This window comes from Nicotiana tabacum, chromosome 10 (genome assembly GCF_000715075.1).
Source record: "Nicotiana tabacum cultivar K326 chromosome 10, ASM71507v2, whole genome shotgun sequence".
NCBI classification, from domain to species: Eukaryota; Viridiplantae; Streptophyta; class Magnoliopsida; order Solanales; family Solanaceae; genus Nicotiana; species Nicotiana tabacum.
Window position 1 is genome coordinate 76,883,113 of NC_134089.1, and position 22,334 is coordinate 76,905,446.

The window sequence follows — 22,334 nt, forward strand, 5'->3', positions numbered from 1 at the left end:
TTTCATCATGATTATCTTATCATTTGAGGATGTGTTAAAAATATGGAATATGTGCTACAAATGCCTAGACTTGAGTTTGTTATGCCAAATTGTGTGAAAAGCCTCTATGTGCCTTATATTCTAAATTGCTCACGTGTGTAATCAAAGTCCTAAACGAAAGGCCTTGTTGTTGTAGAAATGATAATAATGTGGAACGTGGAAAAGAACTTGAGTTATGAAATGCGGCCAAGTGCCAAGAATAATATAACAATTGTGGCCACTAGTGCCGATGAACTAAAAGGCATGAAAGAAATATGAAATGAGAGGATCGATAGAAAATGGTAATGTCTCGATCGAGACGGCCTAGCTGATCGGGCCGTGATCGGACACCATCCCGCACACTTGGTGGTAACTGTGCTGGAAACTGGTACTAGAATTTGAGAAAGAAATTGTGATTATGGTTGATGTCTTAAATGAGACGACCTAGCATATCGTGTAGTGATCGGACTCCGCGTAAGAATGTGGTGGTATTGTAGATGATGGTGTAACAGTATTAAAGGTGTCCCAGTCTGAAGCTATGGAAATATTTTTGAAAGCTTATGTGATTCTTAATTTGATGTTGTGGTATTATTTAAGGTTTTTATTGATTTTGTGATTACTTCCTTGTTATATTATTTTTCATTCTAATGAGATGGTATTTAGTTATACATATTAGTACCATTCAACGATACTAATATCCCTTTTGCCGGGGCCGCTGCATTTTAAATAGATGCAGGTGGTTCCATAGTGGGCACTATTGATCAGCATTAGCTGTACACCCTCCTTCCAGCAATCTTGGTGAGCCCCATTCTATTTCGGGGTTATGCATATTTTGTTCCTTATGTACTGTACTTGATGGATAGCCAAGGCCTTGTTGCCGGCACTTTTGTAGTACTCTTTTGTGTCTATTTAAAGACTCCATAGACACTATGTGGCTTGTATATGGGTGTTGGAAAGGTCAACGGTTTATGTTGTGTCTTAGACTCTTGTTTCTCTCAATCATAAGGATGTGTGTATTTTGAAAGTTAGGAATGACGTAACTAATGAAACAATTTAGTATTGTTTACATGTTCTTCTTGTTGTATAAATAAATGAAAACATGCCTCATCTTGATCATAATTGAGTTGGGTAGAAAGTGTCTAATAGGCTTGTTCGACCAGGTTCACTCAGTTAAGCGCCGGTCGCGCTCCCCGAGGTTGGGGCATGAAAAACTTGGTATCAGAGCCTAAGCTTTTAAAGTGTCCTAGGATGTCTCGGAGCTGTGTCTTGTAATGTCCTTCTTATCGGTGTGTTGTTGACCACATTTATAAGTTGGAGGCTACTTGGACATTTAGGAATGTTACCTTTCTTCAACACTTCATATCGTGCGATAAAGCTTGGCTATAAGGTTGTCTTCTAACTCATGCGTTGAGATTCAAGATAAGTTTAAATGCTCTTTCATCTATTCCAGGTAATTTTATCATATGACATTACAAATGGGAAAAAGGCATGAATACTATGAGATGGCACATGTATCTTGTTGAACGAATGATGTGGACATATAGGATAAGTACATAGTACCCTGAAGATACTTTATTTGAGAAAGGTGTTAAAAGTGATTACCCACCTTCATAGAGACATTGACTTGATAAATGAGAAGTAAGCTTGAACAGGACATGTGGGTAGTGTGGGAAGCATGTATATGATCCTAAAATGTAAAAGAAAATTTGTTATATAAGTATGTGATATATGGAAGGCATGACCAGGAAATTAATGGTGAGGGTATAAGTCTATCCCATGAGACAAGAAGTTATGAAAGGAGAGTCAACTGAACCCACAATAATAAGACCCTTGTACTATGAAATAAGAATCGAGAAATGTACGAAGTTGTATTACGCTCATAAAGTATATTGATGTGACGGATTAGAATCCCAAGCCCATGTGGTTGAATGGGAGCAGAGAACGAACGAGCCGCACTCCTTCGTATACGTCAGGAGTCCATTGATGAGAAGGGGCTGGGGAAAGCTTGAACCCAATTCCTACGGTAATGAATATGAGCGCAATTGAAATTCCTGGGGAGTTATACATTTGTGTATTGATAAGACCGTTTACTATTTCTTGAAGCTCAATCTCTCCCCCGGATGAACCATATAGCCAAGAGAAACCATGAACCAGAATAGAAGAGCTTGCCCCACCCATGAGTAAATATTTCATAGTAGCCTCATTAGACCGTACATCTTTCTTGGTATATCCAGATAATAGGTAGGAGCATAAACTGAAACATTCTGGGGCTACAAAGATAGTTATTAAATCGTTAGCACCGCATAAAAACATTCCCCCTATGATTAGCTTTTCGGGAAATTTCCAAACGAACAATTTCAACGAAATCTTTCAATTTCTTATTTTACTATGTTCAACTCTATGTATTCCTCTATCCGTAGAGTACATTGAATGTACAGAAATGGCTATAACAGAGTTTCTCTTATTCGGAACAATAGGGCCGTTATGCTCATTACTAAACTTGTTGAAGAGATGAAATATAACCAAGGTATAGAACAATGGAACCCAAGGAAGTACTATAGACCAAATGTGAAAGGTTTCAAGTCTTTAGAATGGGTTAATCATGGAATTGCAATTTAACTCAAGTTCCTAGTCTTTAAGAATGGCGGAATGAGTGGGAGAAATAAATGTGATGCTATAATAACCCAATTGTGCATTCGGACTTGATGGAGAGCCTCTTAAGAATCTAACAAGCAAGGAAGTGCTAAGTGATACGCGGATGAGCGCACTTTCCCTTGGATATCCCAATAAGCATCGAGAGGTGAGCTAGATGAATTCCCAACTAAGGAGAAAGGACCACATAACATATGGAAGAGTGCATAGCTATTAACTAATTAGGAAGAATGGTGGACTCATATAATAATGGTGGACTCTCTTAGAGAACAAGTATAATTAAAAGGTATACATGACTAACTGAAGTGCTACAGACTTGGGAGACCTTGAATATCAACTGAAGGATGTAGAGGGAGATCATGTCTACTTATTACAATGGGAAGTGAGACTACTTGCGATGAGGTTGTGGTATGATAAACTCAACAAATCAGGCATAATGATACTGCGAGTTCATGGGAGGCAGACAAGAGTGTGGTACAATAAGGCTGTCAACTATGAGCAAAATGCAATGGGAATGAATATTCCAATTACAAAGAAAAGATGGTACCAACATATTGCCCAAGTTAGAGGATGATCAAAAAGGAAAAGGCAACATAATCTACCCAAAGGGAAAAGGAAAGATTCAAAACATATTGAGAAAGGATGAACACATGTTACAACGCAAACATGTTTAACATGGTAGCTCTTAAGCTGCAATATCAAGGAACTCTATTGGTAGATACAATGGGGAATAAGATGAGTTACTTATTGAGGATGGAATTAGGTGGACTAAGCCTTACACATGAGAGGAAAACCCAAAAGTCGTTGTTGAAGAATTTGGGAGGATCTCAAGCTTCAAAGAATGCACTGTTCGGGCCAGTATCTCTTCCTGAATTGTATATATAAAGGGTATTGATATATGTTTTTAGAGGAGTTTAACAGTAACGAGGGATCGTGAGAATGTTCACAAGGGAAGTAGTATGGTCTCTTAAATTTTATAAGGCACATAGAGAGGAAAGAGGTTAGCCAAGGAAGGTCTGAGCACAGTGCTACCTTACATTTGATGCAATGTCGTGCATGTTGATATTATCAGGGTGTGTGTGCAAGCTAGCAGATATTATTTTGAAATAGAAGGTCATATGAAAAGACTCATTTAGTATTGTCTCTTGTTAAGAATTCGGAAGAACAAGTTGCAAGTATTCGCAGAAGATTGTAACCATACTAGGGAAATTATTGTAGAGCTCAATTCCTAGGGTCTTATGTAAGAGAAATGTGATAAAGATGTTCCACTAATGGTACAACATGTTAAGGTGATAGTTTATGCCTCTAGGCAACTCAAGAATTATGAAAAGAACTATACAACACATGACTTAGAACCCGCGACAGTCGTATGTGCATTGAAGATTTGGCGCCATTAATTGTATGGGGTCTCTATTGATGTATTCATGGTCCACAAGAGCCTTCAATATATTTTTTCGAACAAAAAAAATTGAATCTAAGGCAGAAAGGATGGCTTGAGTTACTTAAAGACTACGACGTCGATATTCTATGTCATCCGTGGAAGCCTAATATTATGGCAAATGCTCTTAGCTAGAAATATATGGGAAGTTTGGATCCCTTAGGAGCATATCAAAGGTCGTTGGCCAAGGAAATTCACCAGCTAGCTAGTTTGGGAGTTCATCTTGTGGACTCTAATGAAGGAGGAGTAATTGTGCAAAATATAGCTGAATTATTGATTGTAGCGGAGCTCAAGGAGAAGCAATACAGTGATCCATTATGGGCACAATTAAAGGAGGGGATTCATAAGCATAATACCACGACCTTTTATCTAGGCATGGATGATGGTACACCACGGTACCAAGGGCGGCTATGTGTTCCAAATATTGATGGTCTTCGAGAAAGAATCACAACTGAAGCTCAAACTTCTAGGTATTTCGTGCACCCAGGTTCTATGAAAATGTATCATGATCTCACGGAAGTCTATTGGAGACATGACATGAAGAGGAATATAGCGGACTTTGTGACAAAATGTCCCAAATTGTCAGCAAGAGAAGGCCGAGCATCAAAGCCCGGTGGGTCGGCTTAGAACATAGAAATTTCAATGTAGAAGTGGGAAGTGATTAACAGGAACTTTGAGGTAGGACTTCCGTGCACTCCGCACAAGTTTGACTCGATTTGGGTAATTGTGGATCAGCTCACGAAATCAGAATACTTCTTTCCAATTAAATCTACCGACACAGCGGAATAGTATGCTCAGTTATATATCAAGAAAATAATCAGGCTGCATGGCACTCCAGTTTCTATTATTTCATATCGAGGTGCTCAGTTCACAACTAACTTTTGGAAGAAATTTCAGCAAGGTTTGGGTACTCAGTTGATTCTTAGTACAGCCTTTCATCAAAAAATTGACAGGCAGGAAGAGCGGACTATTCAGACGCTTGAGGATATGTTGCGCACTTGTGTTCTTGACTTGAAGGGTAGCTGGGATGATCATTTGCCACTCATAAAATTTTCTTACAACAATATCTATCATGCTAGTATTCAGATGACACCATTTGAAGCATTATACTGTAGGAGATATAGATCTCCCATTGGATGGTTTGAGACTGAGGAAGCTGAGTGATAGGGCCAAACCTCATGCATCAGGCCAGGGAAAAGATTAAGACCATCAAAAAGCGGTTGAAAACTACTCAAAGTCGTGAAAAGTCCTATTCAATTCATCGCAAAAACTTAGAGTTCAAAGAAGATGATTGGGTATTCTTGAAGGTTTCCCCATGAAGGGTATAATGCGGTTTGGAAAGGAAGGGAAATCAAATCCGAGGTATGTCGGGCTGTACAGAATTATTCAGAGGATTGGTCAGGTAGCGTACAAGCTTGAGCTACCACCTGAGATGCCGTTAGTGCGCCTGGTATTTCATGTGTCTATGGTGAAGAAAGTGATTGGGGATCTGTCGCTTATCGTGGGTGTTGATACAATCGAAGCTAATGAAGAACTACTATACGAAGAAATTCCAGTTGCCATTCTTGATAGGCAAGTCTGAAGGTTGAGAAATAAACAAATTGCCTCCATGAAAGTGTTATGACAAGACCAAAAAGTTGAAGAGGCTACTTGGGAGGCCGAGGAAAACATGAAAAAGAAGTACCCTCATTTGTTTGAATAGCCATGTAGTAGTTTCTATGAAGTTACTTCCTGTAAATTGTGTATCACTTGTTCAGTTAATGTAAATGTGTTCCTTTTTGGTTATATGTTGCTTATGAGGCAATGGTTGGTGTTGTTTTGTGTTATGTTACGTCATTTGATCATATATATATATGTGTGTGTGTGTGTGTGTGTGTGTGTGTGTATGTGTGTGTGTGTGTATGTATGTGTGTGTGTATGTTGTTAGGATGTGACGTTAGGGTGGTTTTGATGATTCTCTAACAGGTAGATAGGCCGAATTACAAAGGAAACTCTGCCCAAATTTTTGAAAAGTTTAGGAGTTAGTCAAAAAATTGCAAGTTTGAGGTGTGTGAGAAAAAGAGATAAGTTATGATAAGCGTTTGGGGCAGACTCTACTTCTCATTCGAGGACAACTGATCCTAAGCGGGGGAGAATGTAAGGCCCCGAAAAATATTTCTAATTAATTTAAGGTTTTGTGGTTCCAAGGTAGGCTAAACTCACATCACCCAACTTGTAGCGCGCTAGACCATGTTATATCCCTCGCGAGGCCAGGTCTGTAGCGCGCTAGACCATGCTATATCCCTCGCGAGGTAAGGTTTATAGCGTGCTAGATCGTGTTATATCCCTCGCGAATCGTTAAATACACGCAAAGGGTCATTTTTGAACAAATATTCTGATGTTTTAGAGAGAAGGGAGAGTGTTTTAGAGAGAGAGAAAATCATAGACTAATTATTCATCAAGTCTTGCTCAAATCTTGGAAGATTAACAAGGGAAACCCACAAGTTCTTCATCTAAGAGGTAAGGTTCCATACCCTAGTTTTTAATTTCGAATTTGGGTAGAAGATGGTTGATTAGGAGTATGATTCATGGGTATGAGAGTATTATTTATACATGCATGTACCAATAAGAATTGTGGAAAGATTGTTGAACTTAAATAAGTAAGGAAAATTGCACTTCTAGTATTTGATAATATGCTCAAATGAGCAGAGACCATGAATATCTTCCTAATATGTGTTCAATTTTGTTATTTCACAAAATAGATTTGGATAGCTAGAAATTCCAGAACATTGTAGTAATTTAAGAAAAGCTCAAGCAAGGTATGTATGACTAAAAACCCTCTTCTTAGAATCTAACCCCATGTGTTCGTATAATCGGTGTAAGTTCCAAATTGATCGTTATAGGAATTGCTATTCCGAATATGCTAGTGTTGAGAAATATATGTGCAATATGTATTCCAATGCTTTCATCATTATTATCTTGTCATTTGAGAATATGTTAAAAATATGGAATGTGTGCTACAAATACCTAGACTTCAAACCAAATTCGAATAAAGATTGTTATGCTAAATTGTGTGAAAAGCCTCTATGTGCCTTAGACTATAAATTGCTCATGTGTGTAATCAAAGTATTGAATGAAAGGCCTTGTTTCTGTTGATATGATAATGTGGAACTTGAGTTATGAAATGTGGCCAAGTGCCAAGAATTATATAACAATTGTGGCCAATAGTGCCGATGAAGTAAAAGACGTGAAAGAAATATAAAATGAGAGGATTGATAGAAAATGGTAATGTCTCGAGCGAGACGGCCTAGCCGATCAGGCTGTTATCAGACACCATGTCACACACATGGTGGTAACTGTGCTGGAAATTCGAACTAGAATTTGAGAATGAAATTGTAATTCTGGTTGATGTCTTAAATGAGATGACCTAGCTGATCGGGCCCTGATCGGACTCCGCATAAGAATACGGTGGTATTATGGATGATGGTGTAACAGTATTAAAGGTGTCCCTGCCTAAAGCTATGGAAGTTTACTTGAAAGCTTATGTGATTCTTAATTTGATGTTGTGGTATTGTTTAAAGATTTTATTGATTTTGTGATTACTTCCTTATTATATTATTGTTAATTCTAATGAGATGGTGTTTAGTTATACATACTAGTATCATTCAACGGTACTAACGTCCTTTTTTACCGGGGCACTACTTTTTAAGTGCATGTAGGTGGTGCCATAGCGGGCAGTGTTGATCAGCATTAGCAGTACATCCTCCTCTCAGTAGTCTTGGTGAGCTCCATTCCATTTCGGGGTTATGCATCTTTTGTCCCTTATGTAATGTGCTTGAGGTATAGTCGGGGCCTTATTGTTGGTACTTTTGTAGTACTCTTTTGTTTCTATTTAGAAGCTTCGTAGACACTATGTGGGTTGTATATGGGTGTTGGAAAGGTCAATGGTTTATGTTGTGTCTTAGACTCTTGTTTCTCTCAATCATAAGGATGTGTGTATTTTGAAACTTAACAATGACTTAACTAATGAAACGATTTAGTATTGTTTACATGTTCTTCCTATTTTTTAAATTCATGAAAACATGCCTCCTCTTGACCATAAGTGAGTTGGGTAGAAAGTGTCTAATAGGCTTGCTCGACCGGGTTCATTTGACTGAGCGTCGGTCGCGCTCCCCGAGGTTGGGGCATGACAATAAGAAAAAAGATCAAACAAACCCGGGCTCAAGTGCACTCACTGTTGTGCTCTACCGGCATTAGTCTGTCCTGCACAAAGTTCTTCCACATCTTGGTAGTTTTGTTGAAGTCAAAGCGGATCATATCAAGATGTGCATCAACCTTAGTCCTTCTCCATTTTGCCTTAGAATTGATACCACACAGAGTGTGACGAATATCCTGGTAGATTGGGCACTTGACAAACTTTTGCAGCCTCCTCAGGCTACGGAAATCCACTCCTATGAATTTGCATAATAACGCCTTATCCAATGGCACTTTCATTCCTCTAACCCACCACACAAAACCGATGCTCATTCCATTTTGCATATAGCTCCTTACCATGCTCAAATTTTCATGTCTCGGGCACTCAAGGAACTTATTCATCTTCATATCTCTCAACCGGGCTTGCACGTCGGGGAAATTCATCTCCAAGGTGGTCACATTAATCCCCATTTAAAATATGTACTACCCATATGGCTCAAAGTCATGGTACCACTGGATGGCATCCTCACGAACCATAACCAACTTGGGTCGTGGTCCCGATGGTGCCCTCTTTAACCCGTTGGCAACCTACTTCCCTTTGGCTTGCTGAGATGGCCCTTCATCTTGCTTGTGCTTTTTAGGAGGGGGGCATTATTAGACGACTTCCCCACTCCTTTGCCTTTGTTTGCACCATCACGACCCATAGCAAGCTATAGCACAATCAATTTAGATGTGAGAATTAATCATGAAAACCATCTAAGGTTATCGTGAAATTCAAAGATGACCCCACACTTAAAACAGAAGGCTCTATGTAATATACTCACAATAGTGGTTCAAAAGTGCACAAAGGTTGCACCACAAGGCAATGGTTACTTAAGCAACACTTGAGTCGCAATTACTACAACTAGTACAATACAGTAACTAATTCTAACAAGAAGCTACAATATATATTATACTTGATACAAGGTGTGGGTAATGTTACTATGGTATGGTAAACACGAAACACAAGCTTCGGGCTATGTAAACCACCCCCCAAATGCCCCACACTTATCCCAACATCACATACAACTACACTCGGCCACTCAGACTTCACTAGTGCACAATTTACTCTTTCAAGCATTTTATCAAATAAGTGGTGGCAATCAATTGTGTGTCTCTTTATTCAACAATGGTGGATCATGAGTACCCACCAAAGTTTTTAATGAAGTAGAGGAAATTGCAGTTTACTACTCCGTAGAACATATTCACAACAACATTCAACAACCAAATTGAATATAGAGACAACCCGCCATAGCAATATCAGTTGTAAAAGAAAATTATGCGGGATGGCGGAGTGGGGGTCGTTTGGGATGGACGGATTACAACTCCACGAAATCATAAAATACAAAAAGAGAAAGAGGAAGAAGAGGCATAACTTTGATTTTGAGATGAAAGCAAGCAAAGAACAATGGAGAAATTGAGAGAGAGAGAGAGCAAGAAGCGGGGAGAGAAAATGAGGGTTTGGGGGTTAGAGTTATTTTTTCAATTAGATGGGAATGGGTATGGGTAATGAGCATGGGTTATTAGGTGCGTGTAGATGGGTATTCGAGTCAGATTTTATGGGTAGTGGGCTAATTGTAACTAATAAAATGAAAAGGAAAAAAATCCTACCTGCCACCCCCCAGCCCAGTGCGTCGTGCTAGGCGTGGTGCTGGGGGATTTTGTCGCTTCTATTTTTTCTGCCCCAAGCAGCATGGGGCGCTGACCTGGGCCCTAGTTTTCGATTTTTCTATTTTGTTTTTTAAATGAACATCCCCACCAACTCGTGCACTTAGTACATCCATTATACGCGTCCCACATCATTCCAACCAATAATTTATATGACTTCAAAGTAAATAAAAAACTCTAATCTACTCTAATTAATAAGAAAAGGACTAAACTATGAAAGAAATAAACATTGGATTGCCTCCCAACAAGCGCTCGATTTAACGTCATAGCATGATGCAACATGTTCCCTCATGCATCCATCAAGTCTATCAAAGTTTTGTGATGACGAACGACACCACCCCAATAGTGTTTCACTCTCTGCTCATTGACTAAAAAAATGCACCATTGCTTTTGGGATCCTATAGCTCCATAGTTTCGTGCTTCATAACACGCACTACTTCAAATGGACCCGACCATCTAGACTTGATATTCCCATGAAAGACCATCAACCTTGAATTGAACAATAGAACGGCTTAATTGGGTTCAAACTCACAATGCAAAATGTGTTTGTCAGGCCATTTCTTTGTTTTCTCTTTATACAACTTCACATTCTCATATGCGTGCAGTCGAAACTCTTCAATCTAAATTAGTTGCAACATCTAGTTTACCCCAGATAGATCCACATCAAATTTGAGCTTCTTGATTTCCCAATATGCTTTATGCTCAAGCTCAACTGGCAAGTGACAAGCCTTTCCATTAACCAACATGTACGGTGAAGTGCCATATGGAGTTTTGTATGCCTTGCGATATGACTAAAGAGCTTGCTAGCCCAATCCTTCATACTCAAACTCATCTAGCTTGCTAGCCCAATCCTTCCTACTTGCGCTCACTATTTCTCCAAAATTTCTTCACCTCCCTATTTGAGCCCTCCATTTGACCATTGGTTTGCGGATGATAAGCAATTACGACCTTGTATATCGCCATATACTTAGCTAAGAGTTTTCCCAATAGTTTGTTACAAAAGCGAGTACCTCCATCACTAATCAAAGCACTAGGAGTTCCGAATCTTGTGAAAATATTTTTCTTCACAAAGCTCACCACCAATTTAACATCATTCGTCGGCAAAGCCACATCCTCAACCAACTTTGATAGATAGTCAACCACAATCAAGATGTATCGATGACCATTTAATGCCAGCAATGGCCCCATGAAGTCTATTCCCCAAACATTAAAGATTTCAACCTCAAGTATGCCCTTAAATGGCATCTCATGCCTTCTTGAAATTGTATTTGTCCTTTGGCACCTATCACATCTTTTCACAAAAGCATGTGTGTCATGACCCATACTCAAGGAGTGCGACCGACGCTCAACCGAGTGAACCCGGCTTAGCGAGCCTATTAGATTCTTTCTACCAAAATTAGAAGACATATTCTCATTAGTTAAGTAATAAGGAGATCATGTATACAATACCAAATCATTTTCATTGGTTACTTCGTTTTATTGTCTCAAAATACACACATTTTCATAGTCTGAAGTGGAATAAATAATTCAAACACAATATAACTCATATGACTTTCCCAGCGCCCGTATACAACCAACACTATGTCTACGGAGCCTCTAATAATTACAAAACTACAATAGTAGTGTCGAAAATAAGGTTCCGACTATACCTCAAAACGTGATAATATAATGAACAAACAATACATGGCCCTGGAATGTTGTGGGGCTCACCAAGTCTGCTGAAATGAGGATGTACCACTATCACTGATCAATGTTGTCTGTTATGGAACAACCTGCATCCATTAAAGATGTATCTCCCCCCCCCCAAAAGGGACGTTACTACCGTCGAATAGAGCTACTATGTATGACTAAACACCCTCTCTATAGAATGAATAATAATACAAGGAGGAACAATCATAAAATCAATGGTAGCCTCAAACAATACCAAAACATCAAGTTAAGCAACACATAGGTTTTCAAATAATTTTCCATGTTTTGAGATCTTTAGTACCGATATACTATCATTCACAATACCACCGCACTTTTTACACGGAGTCCGATCACGACCCAATTGGCTAGGCCGTCTCATTTGAGACATCAACCACAATCACAATTTCAATTATAATTTTCAGCACAATCACCACCATGTGCGTGGCATGACATTCAATCACGGCCCGATCAGCTAGGTCGCCTCACCCGAGACATTACCATTTTCTATCAATCATCTCACTTCATACTTCTTTCACATATTTTCAATTAATTGGCACTAGTTGCCAGAATTATAACATCATACTTGGCACTTTGCCGTATTTCATATGTCATGCTCCCCTTTTCACTTTCACAAATCATCATCATTATCAACAACAAGACTTTTCAATTCAAGACTTTATGTACACATATGAGTAATTAAGAGTCTTAGACATATAAAGATTTTTCACATAATTTGGCATGATAACCTTCATTCAAACTTTACTTGAAATCGTAACATTTATGATAAACAGCTCATACTTTGAACATATTCTCAAACGATAACATAGCATGATAAAAGCATTTGGAACACATATTGACCATATATCTTTCAACACATGTTTAATCGGAATAGCCAATTTAATAATGATCAACTCGGGTCTTACATTACTTACATTAACACCGTGAGATTCAATTCTGAGAAAGGAGTTTAGCCAACACACCACAATTGAGCTTCCTTAAACTCTAAAATATTTCGGATTTCTTAGCAACTTCAATCTATTTTAGAAATATAATAAATTGAATAAAAAATTATGAAGTTGATCATGGTTCTAGCTCATTTGAGCATTTCATTAAACACTAGGTGTGCATTAAGGTTTCTCGGTCTTTTTATGGAGGATTTCATCATCCCACAACCCTTTTTTTAACCATCTTTAGACACTCACAATCTTCCTTACCCTTTGATAACACATGCATGCAAAATAAATAACTTTCATACCCAAGAATTGTCTTGCTAATTACCCATTTTTAGTCAATTTTTTCGAAATTAAGGGCTAGGGTGTAGAATCATACCACTAGGATGAAGACTTAGTTTGTTTTCCATATTAATCATCAAAGGTTTTAGCTAGAATTGAAGGATAATTTGTTAAAGATCACTCTCCCACTCTAGGGCACTCTCACACTCTAAAAGTATCAGATTTTTGGTCAAAATGGCCCATTTCCTCTATTTTAATGAAGTAGGTTCGGGTAATAAAAACCCAAATATGAAGTTCCAAAATAGGATCTGCGGTCGCACAATGCTTCTTTGGTCCATGAAATGGGCCACAAAATGGTCCTCCGAAACTGGGCAAGTCTGCCCCACTCTGCGGCCATTATGCGATCCGCAGACCTGTCTACGGCCGCATTAGGCGCTGAAAATCCTCCCTCCAAATAATTTCCATGCTGAAACCGCGATCAGTATGCGGCCTGTGAAATTGTTGTAAGGCTACATAATGGACCACAAATTGGTCTTACCATTTTGCTCAAGTTTCTGCTTCACTCTGCGGCCATTCTGGGGCCCACAGAGTGATTCTGCAGCTGCATAGTGGACTACAAAAATATCTTTTTCTTCCAACATTTTCCCTTAACTCCTCAATGAACTGTTCAACCCAAAAAGTCTGTATTGCGACTTGCACGCTCGCCGCGAAGAATCTCTACAATCTTTAACACATAAATCTACCTTGGAACTATGAAATCCCGAGTTTTAGGAAAACATTTGCGGGGCCTTACAATGTGCATCCTTGAATAGCTTGGACCAATAGAATCCCGACTGCAATACCTTAACAATCTTTTTTTCTCCACCATGGTACCCCCATATGGTGATGCATGACAATCATGTAAAATTGTTTCCATCTCCTCCTCAAGAACACATCACCAAATTAGCTAATCTACACACTGCTTAAAAAACGGATCATCCCATAGATAAAGTCTAACATCATGCATGAATTTTCTCTTATCATTCGGGGACAACACTGACGAAGTCACCCCACTTACAATAAAGTTCACAAAGTCTTCATACCATGGGATGTGCCAGCTGTGATGGCTAGCAGTTGCTCATCAGGAAAACTTCCTACATTTTGCCCCCTTTCTCAACATGCGCACGAGTTTCCAAGCGTGACAAATGGTCCGCTAGCTGATTTTCTGTCCCTTTTCAATCTTTGATTTCCACTTCAGATTCCTGCAAAAGAAGAACCTAATGAATTAGTCTAGGCTTATCATCTTGTTCTCAAATAAACACCTGATGGTTGTATGGTCAGTGTAGAGGATGACTTTAGTTCCTACTAAGTCGGCCCTAGATTTGTCAAACGCTCATACTACCGCTAGCAACTCTTTTTATGTGATGGTGTAATTTATTTGGGCTGGGTTTAGAGTTTTTCTAGCATAGTAAGTTGAGTGGAACAGTTTATTTTTTCCTCTAGCCTAATATGGCCCTAATTGTTGTGTCACTAGCATCACACATCAACTCAAAAGCTCTTCCCAGTCTAGGGCCATGATAATTGGTCCAGTAACCAATCTCTTTTTCAACACCTTCTATGCCTTGAAGCAATGCTCATCAAACTTGAAAGTGTATCCTTTTCAAGCAACATGCACAAGGAAGCAAAAATCTTAGAGAAATCTTTAATGAATCTACGATAGAAACCTACATGTCCCAAAAGCTTCTGGCTATTTTGGGAGAGATTGGAGGCGGAATTTTTTCAGTTGCATCAACTTTTGTTTTATCCACCACCAACCTATATTACAATTTCGTCTCGTACCATAAAATGGAAATTCTCCCAGTTCAGCACAAAGTTCATCTCTTCACACATGGAAGGCACTTTACTCAAATTCGTTAAGCATCCATCAAAATATGATTCAAAGACAAAAAAATCATTCATAAGTACTTCAATAAATATTTCTACCATATCAGTGAAGATTTCCATCATGCACCTTTGTAAAGTCGCATGTGCATTCCACAATCCAAATGGCATTTGCTTAAAAGCATAAGTGCCATAAAGACAAGTGAATGTGGTCTTCTTTTGGTCCTCTGGTGCAATTGAGATCTAGTTATAGCAGGACTATCCATCAAGGAAACAATAATAGTCTTGTCCGGCCAACCTATCTAACATCTTATCAATAAAGGGAATGGGAAGTGATCCTTTCTAGTAGCATTATTCAGTTTCCAAGTCAATGCAAATTCTCCAACCGATGACAGTCCTAGTCGAAATTAATTCATTATTATCATTTATGACCACCAACATTCCACCCTTTTTAGGCATTGTACTTGACTTACCCACTTGCTATCAGATATGGTAAAGACAATACCTCCATCGAGCCACTTTATGAATTTTCTTCTTACCACTTCTTTCATTACTAGATTCAAGTGGCGTTGGTGTTCCACACTCGGTTTGTGCCAATCCTCCATGAGAATTTTATGCATACAAAATACTGGGCTAATACCACGAATGTCAGCCATGGTCCAACCAATCGCCTGTTTGTGCTCTCTAAGCATGTGAAGTAGCTTTTTTCCTACAAAATAGATAACTCAGAAGATACAACAATCGGTAAAGTTTAGTCAACACCCAAATAGGCATAATGAATATGATAGGGTAAGGTCTTGAGTTCCAATTTAGGAGCTTCTTCGATGGACGAATTGGGGGTTGGTCTATAAAGAGGCTCAAAATCGATCAATCCTTTGATGTAAGCACATAAATTTAGATGATGCACCATTTCCTTCACCTAGTCATCCAAGTCAATTCTATCAAAAAACATAAGTGCTTTATCTAGAGATTCATCAAGATATGAACCCACATTATATTTTTCTTCTTTTGTTTCAATCACATATATCATAGCTAGATCCTCGTTGTGACTTGGCAGTTGAATTACATTGTACACATTAAAAATTGCTTCTACATTATCAACCCAGAGGATCATTTGTCCTTCGCAATTTTTTATTATAGCATCGGTGGTGGCTAAGAAAGGTCATCCCAAGATGATGGGGACGTGTTCACCAGCTTTAAAATCCAGTATAATGAAATCTACTGGCAGAATAATTTCCCATTTTGTACTATATTATCTTCTATCACCCCCTCGGGATGGACAATAGATGTATCAGCAAGCTGCAACATAACTGTGGTTGGCCTTGGATCTCCCAACCCCAATTGACCAAAAACTGAGAGGGGCAACAAATTTATGTTATCCCCTACATCACAAAGTGCTCGTCCCCCATCTACCTCACCAATTTAAATAGGTATGGTGAAGGTCCCAAGATCCTTCAACTTTGATGGAAATTTTCTTTAAATTCTCAAGGTTCACTCTTCAGTAAGTGCCATTGTCTCAAACTCTGTCAACCTTCTTTTGTTACCCATAATATCTTTGATGTACTTAGCATATTTTGGGGTTTCATCTAACCCATCAACCAATGGGAGATTCAATTAAATTTTGCTCAACATATCAAAGAAATTGTTAAACATCTTGTCATCACTTTTCTTCTTCAATCATTGTGGGGACGGAGGTGGTGGCCTTGCAATTAGAGTCTTTTTACTTTATTCAATTTCTTTCTTGGTTTCTACCAAAGTTTTAGGGACCAGTTCACCCTTAGGAGTGTGACGACCTGGTCGGTCGTCTTAAGAATTTACGCCCCGATCCCCTATTAACTGTTTTTCCAATGTTTATTTATGCTATTTTGATTTGTTGGGATATTCGATTTTGAGTTTCGGAGAGTTGTTGGACACTTAGTCCCTAAATGAGAGCTTAGGTGTTGGAAATTTAATAGTAGTTAGAACAATGTGAAGACGACCTCGGAATGGAATTTCAATAGTTCTGTTAGATCTATTGGGTGATTTCTATCTTAGGGGAGTGATCGGATGGTGTTTTGGAGATCCGAAGCAAATTTAGGCTTGAAATGCCAAAAAGTCAAATTTTGATATTTCCGGTTCGATAGTGAGATTTTGATCTGAGGGTCGGAATGGAATTTCGGAAGTTGGAGTAGCTCCATAGTGTTAAATGTGACGTGTGTGCAAAATTTCAGGTCATTCGGACAAAGTTTGATAGACTTTTTGATCGAAAGCGTATTTTTTAGAGTTTTTGGGATTTTTAGGATTGAATCTGTGGTTGATTTGTCGTTTCAACGTTGTTTTAGGTGTTTTAAGGATTGGTATAAGTTTGGACAGTGGTATTAGACTTGTTGGTGCTTTTGGTTGAGGTCACAGGGGCCTCGGTACGATTTCGGATTGTTGACGGAGGGATTTTTGGAGTTTGGAGTTTGCAGCTTCAGCTGGTTTTCTGTCATAACCGCACCTGCGAGTGTGGAACCGTAGGTACGATGCAGCAGAAGCAGCTCTGTGGTCGTAGAAGCAGAATTGGGGAGTCCATCAGGAGTCGCAGGTGTGAGAAGGGTATCGCACCGGCGAGACTGCAGGTGCGTAGGATCTACCGCAAAAGAGGAAACTGGTCTTAAGTGAAAGGTCGCAGGTGCGACCATTGGTCCGCAAAAGCGGGACCGCGGATGCGGTAATTTCTGGGCAAAAATACGAAATTTCGAGGGTTTGGTTTCAAAAGTTGGAAATTCGATTTGGAGCTCGGAAGAGGGCGATTTTGAGAGAAAATTGAAGAGGAAATCATTGGGTAACAATTTTTTAACCCTTTCTAGTAATATTCCATCAATCTATAGTTAGTTCACCATTTAATTTCGAATTGAAGATAAAAATTGGGAAAAAGGTGGAAGAAAGTTGTCAGACCTAGAATTCGACTTTTGATTGTGATTTTGACCTTAGATTTGGATAAGTTTTGTATGCATGAACTCGTGAGAGTATGAGGATTCTAAAAATATAAATTTTACCCGATTACGAGACGTGGGTCCGAGGGGCATTTTGGTCATTTTACCTAATTTCGCGTATTAACTTAGAAGTTCTTTATAGAACCAGTTACTTGAAGTGTTATTTACATTATAAAACTGAATTGAATAGATTTGGACTATTTGAAGTCGAGTACTCGTGGCAAGAGCGTGGTTTCGGGTTGATTATTGAGCTGGTTCAAGGTAACTGGCTTGCCTAACCTTGTGTAGGTGACCTTCCTCTTAGGATCTGGTATTATTGTTAATTGAAATGCCTTGTACGTGAGGTGACGAGTGTGTACTTGTGCTAATTGTTGAAAATCCGATTTTCATTAAAGAAATTACTAGTTTGTTTCCCTTCATGTTTTTATTACTTGCACTATTAAGCATGCTGTTAGCTTAGGAAAGCATGTCTAAGTGATTTAATTGCTTTATTTGTTCAAACTGCTTTACCTGAATTCTGTGCAGCATGATAGGCTATGAACTTGTTTTCCTTAATATGAAATTCGACATTTCTGAATATTATCCTATTGCTTCTGTGTATTTACATTGTGACTATGGATGTGGGATTCCGGTAGCTGCCTCCCCCCCCCACCCCTTGTTTGTTTATTTGGGACTAAAAATGTGGGATTCAGGTAGCTCCCCCTTGTTTGTTTATTTAAGACTACAGATGTGGGATTCCGGTAAATCCCCATGCACAGTTATATGGAACTACGGGACTGCACCCGGTAGATTCCCCCAGTACTGGTATTTATATTTGGGACTACGGATCGGGATTCCGGTAGATTCCCATGCACTGATAATTGGACTACGGGGCGGGATGCCAGGAGATATTTTCGATATATATGATGGACTACAGGATGGTATCCTAGGAGATCCACTGGATATATGTAATAGGGACTACAGGATGGTATCCTGGAAGGTACCCCGGTTGTTATCTCTGTGTTGAGTTGTATTTCCTTTCCGTGATTATTGTCTCTGTTCTAGTTGTTGTTGTTCTTTTTATTCTGTGTTATTTCTTACTGTTGCACTTATTTATACTATTTTATTCCACACTGTCAACCCTTATATTTTATTTAATCGCAGTAGGGCCCTAACCTTGCTCATCACTACCGGACCGAGGTTAGGCTTATCACTTACTAAGTACCGTTGTGGTGTACTCATTCCCTTTCTGCGCATGTTTTTCATGTGCAGATCCAGGTACTTCCACTTAGTCTTATCATCCTTGAGGTGAGGCACTTTTGTAGAGACTTCGAGGTATATCTGCCGCATCCGTAGATCGAGGAGTCCCTTTCTATCTTTCTGTAATAGTATAGCCCTTCAGTATTTCCCTTTTGTTAATCAAATTATGGAGTTAGAGCTTCTTATGTATCTTTTAGCTTGTGATTCATGGGTTTCCGGGTTTTGGGAGAGATATATATTAGATCTGAGAGTTATATTTTGTATGTCGAGCGGCACTATTAAACGTTATTATATTATATTATTTCTATTTTAAATTGTATTCTTCCGCAAATTGGTTTATCTTTCACTTTTTAGGCTTTTCTAGTCGTAGAGACTAGGTACCATCATGATGGTTCACGGAGGGCGAACCGGGGTCGTGACAAGTTGGTATTAGAGCTCTAGGTTCATAGGAGTCATGAATCACAAACTGGCTTATTAAAGTCTCGCTGATTGCTACGAAGACATCTATACTTATCTACGAGAGGCTATGTAATCATTAGGAAAATTCCACTTCATTTGATTTCCCTGTCCTGCGAGATTTTTGACATCACGAATAATAAACCTTTGTCTTCCATTCTCTCACAGATGGTGAGGACACGTGCTACCAGAGATAATTAGAAACCCGTGCCCCCTGCGAGAGATGTCTGAGGTCGGGGCCAGGGTAGAGGCCGAGGACGCGCATGAGGTGTAGCTAGAGCACCCTGCGAGCTGCCACCGAGGATACACCGACAGTTCCAGCCAGAGCTCAGGCACCGGATGCGCCTACTGCTACTACTGCTGCAGCACTTCAGGAGACATTAGCACAGTTCCTGGGCATGTTTGGTACATTAGTTCAGGCGGGGTTGATTCAGGGTGTACCAACTACCTCACAAATTGGGGAAGGGACCCAGACATCCGCCACCCCCACTACAAAGCAGCGAGTTCTCATTGCTCGGGTTCCAGGTGTCATAGCAACACAGCTTGTGGTCCCAGTTCAGTGGGTGGTGAGGACCTCTCGCCGAGTAGAGGACATGTGGGCCCAGGAGAGAGAGAGTCGGGAAGTGAGAAGACCTCGTAGATTGGAGAGACCTACTGGTCCTTATTTTGGAAGAAGAGTACGGCATGGTAGAGGTTTTATGGGTCAACCTGCTCAATTTGCATCTCAGATTTCACATAGTGTTTCAGGTGTTCGGGGGTCTTGGAGTACCCAAACCACACAGTTCCCACTGCCACATCCTCGCAGAGCTTGTTTTAAGTGTGGTGACACATGCCATGTGGTGAGGGATTGCCTAGACTTGGGAGGAGTGCACCTCCATAGACTTCTCAGCCACAGCGCGCTCCACAGAGTTCTCAGGCTATGATCACAGTACTAGTTGCTACCCCACCTGCTCAGCCAGCTAGAGGGGAAGGCCAGGAAAGATATTATGCCCTTCCTACCCGTACCGAGGTTGTTGCCTCTGATTCTATCGTCATAGGTATTATACTGGTTTGTCATAGAGATACATCGGTTCTATTCGATCCAGGCTCCACTTACTCTTATATGTCTTCTTATTTTGCTCCGCATTTAGGTGTACCTCAGGATTCTTTGAGTTCCCCTATTTATTTTTCTACACCTGTGGGAGATTCTCTTGTTGTGGATTGCATTTATCGGTCGTGTTTGGTTGCTCTTAGTGGTTTTGAGACCAAAGCCCATTTATTGTTGCTCAGCATGGTAGATTTTGATATTATCTTGGGCATGGACTGGTTGTCGCCCCATTATGCTATTCTTGATTGTCACACCAAAATTGTGATGCTAGCTATGACAGGTGTACCGCGTGTTGAGTGGAGGAGTACTTTAGATCGCACTCCCAATAGAGTTATTTCTTTTCTTAAAGATCAGCGTATGGTTGAGAAGGGGTATGACGCATATTTAGCCTATGTGAGAGATGTCAATATTGATACCCCTTCAATTGATTCAGTTTTAGTAATACGAGATTTTCCCGATGTGTTTCCAGTGGATCTTCTAGGAACGCCGCGTGATAGAGATATTGATTTCGGCATTGATCTATTGTCGGGCACTCAGCCCATTTCTATTCCTCTATATCGTATAGATCCTCTTGAGTTAAGGAGTTGAAGGATCAGTTACACGAATTTCTTGATAAGGGTTTTATTCGGCCCAGTGTATCACATTGGGGTGCTCCTATTTTGTTTTTGAAGAAAAAGGATGGTTCTATCCGTATGTGTATTGATTATCGCCAGTTGAACAAAGTTACAGTTAAGAACGGTTATCCTTTGCCTCATATTGATGATCTATTTGACCAGCTTCAGGGTGCATGGGTGTTTTCTAAGATTGACTTGTGCTCAGGTAAGCATCAGTTGAAGATTCGGGAGCCAGATATCCCGAAGACTGCTTTTAGGACTCGGTATGATCATTATGAGTTCCTTGTTATGTCATTTGGGCTAACCAACGTCCCAGCAGCCTTTATGCATTTGATGCACAGTGTGTTCCGGTCGTATCTTGACTCACTCGCCATTGTCTTTATTGATGATATTCTGGTGTACTCCCGGAGTTGGCAAGATCATGAGCAGCACTTGAGGATTGTGCTTCAGACTCTGAGGGAGAAGAAGTTATATGCTAAATTCTCAAAATGTGAGTTTTGGTTGGATTCAGTGGCCTTCCTAGGCCACGTGGTGTCGAGTGAGGGTATTCAGGTGGATCTGAAGAAAATAGAGGTCGTGTATAGTTGGCCCAGACCATCCTCAGCTATAGAGATCTGTAGTTTCCTTAGCTTGATGGGTTACTACCTTCCTTTTGTGGAGGGGTTTTCATCGATTGCAGCCCCTATGACTAGGTTGACCCAGAAGGGTGCTCCATTCCAGTGGACGGAGGAGTGTGAGACGAGCTTTCAGAAGCTCAAGACAGCTTTGACTAAAGCTCCAAATTTAATACTGCCTACAAGTTCGGGGTCTTATACAGTCTATTGTGATGCCTCGATGATTGGACTCCGAGCGGTGTTGATGTAGGATGGTAGGGTGATTGCCTACGCATCCAGGCAGTTGAAGGTATATGAGAAGAATTTCCTTGTCCACGACCTAGAGTTAGCTGCCATTGTTCACGCCCTGAAGATCTGGCGCCATTATTTGTACAAGATTCCTTGTGAGATTTATACTGATCATCGGAGCTTGCAGCACCTGTTCAAGAAAAAGGATCTAAATGTGTGCCAGAGGAGGTGGTTACAGTTGCTGAAGGATTATGATATCAGTATTTTGTATCACCCAGGCATGGCCAATGTGGTGGCCGATGCTTTGAGTCGTCGGGCAGAGAGTTTGGGGAGTTTGGCTTATTTACCAGCATTGGAGATGCCTATGGCG

General features: G+C 39.9%; 1 protein-coding gene across 1 annotated transcript; it reads right to left on the bottom strand.

Annotated features, from left to right (window-relative positions):
• Positions 1-10,843: 10,843 nt before the first annotated feature.
• Positions 10,844-11,311, bottom strand: LOC142165183 (uncharacterized). Its single transcript, XM_075223795.1, has one exon. It carries the CDS (start codon positions 11,309-11,311, stop codon positions 10,844-10,846), a length of 468 nt encoding a protein of 155 aa, XP_075079896.1.
• Between the last annotated feature and the right edge of the window lie 11,023 nt (positions 11,312-22,334).

What these genes read in the sequence shown, in the direction of transcription:
- LOC142165183 (XM_075223795.1), bottom strand. Translation starts at nt 11,311, where the DNA reads ATGGGTCATGACACACATGCTTTTGTGAAAAGATGTGATAGGTGCCAA.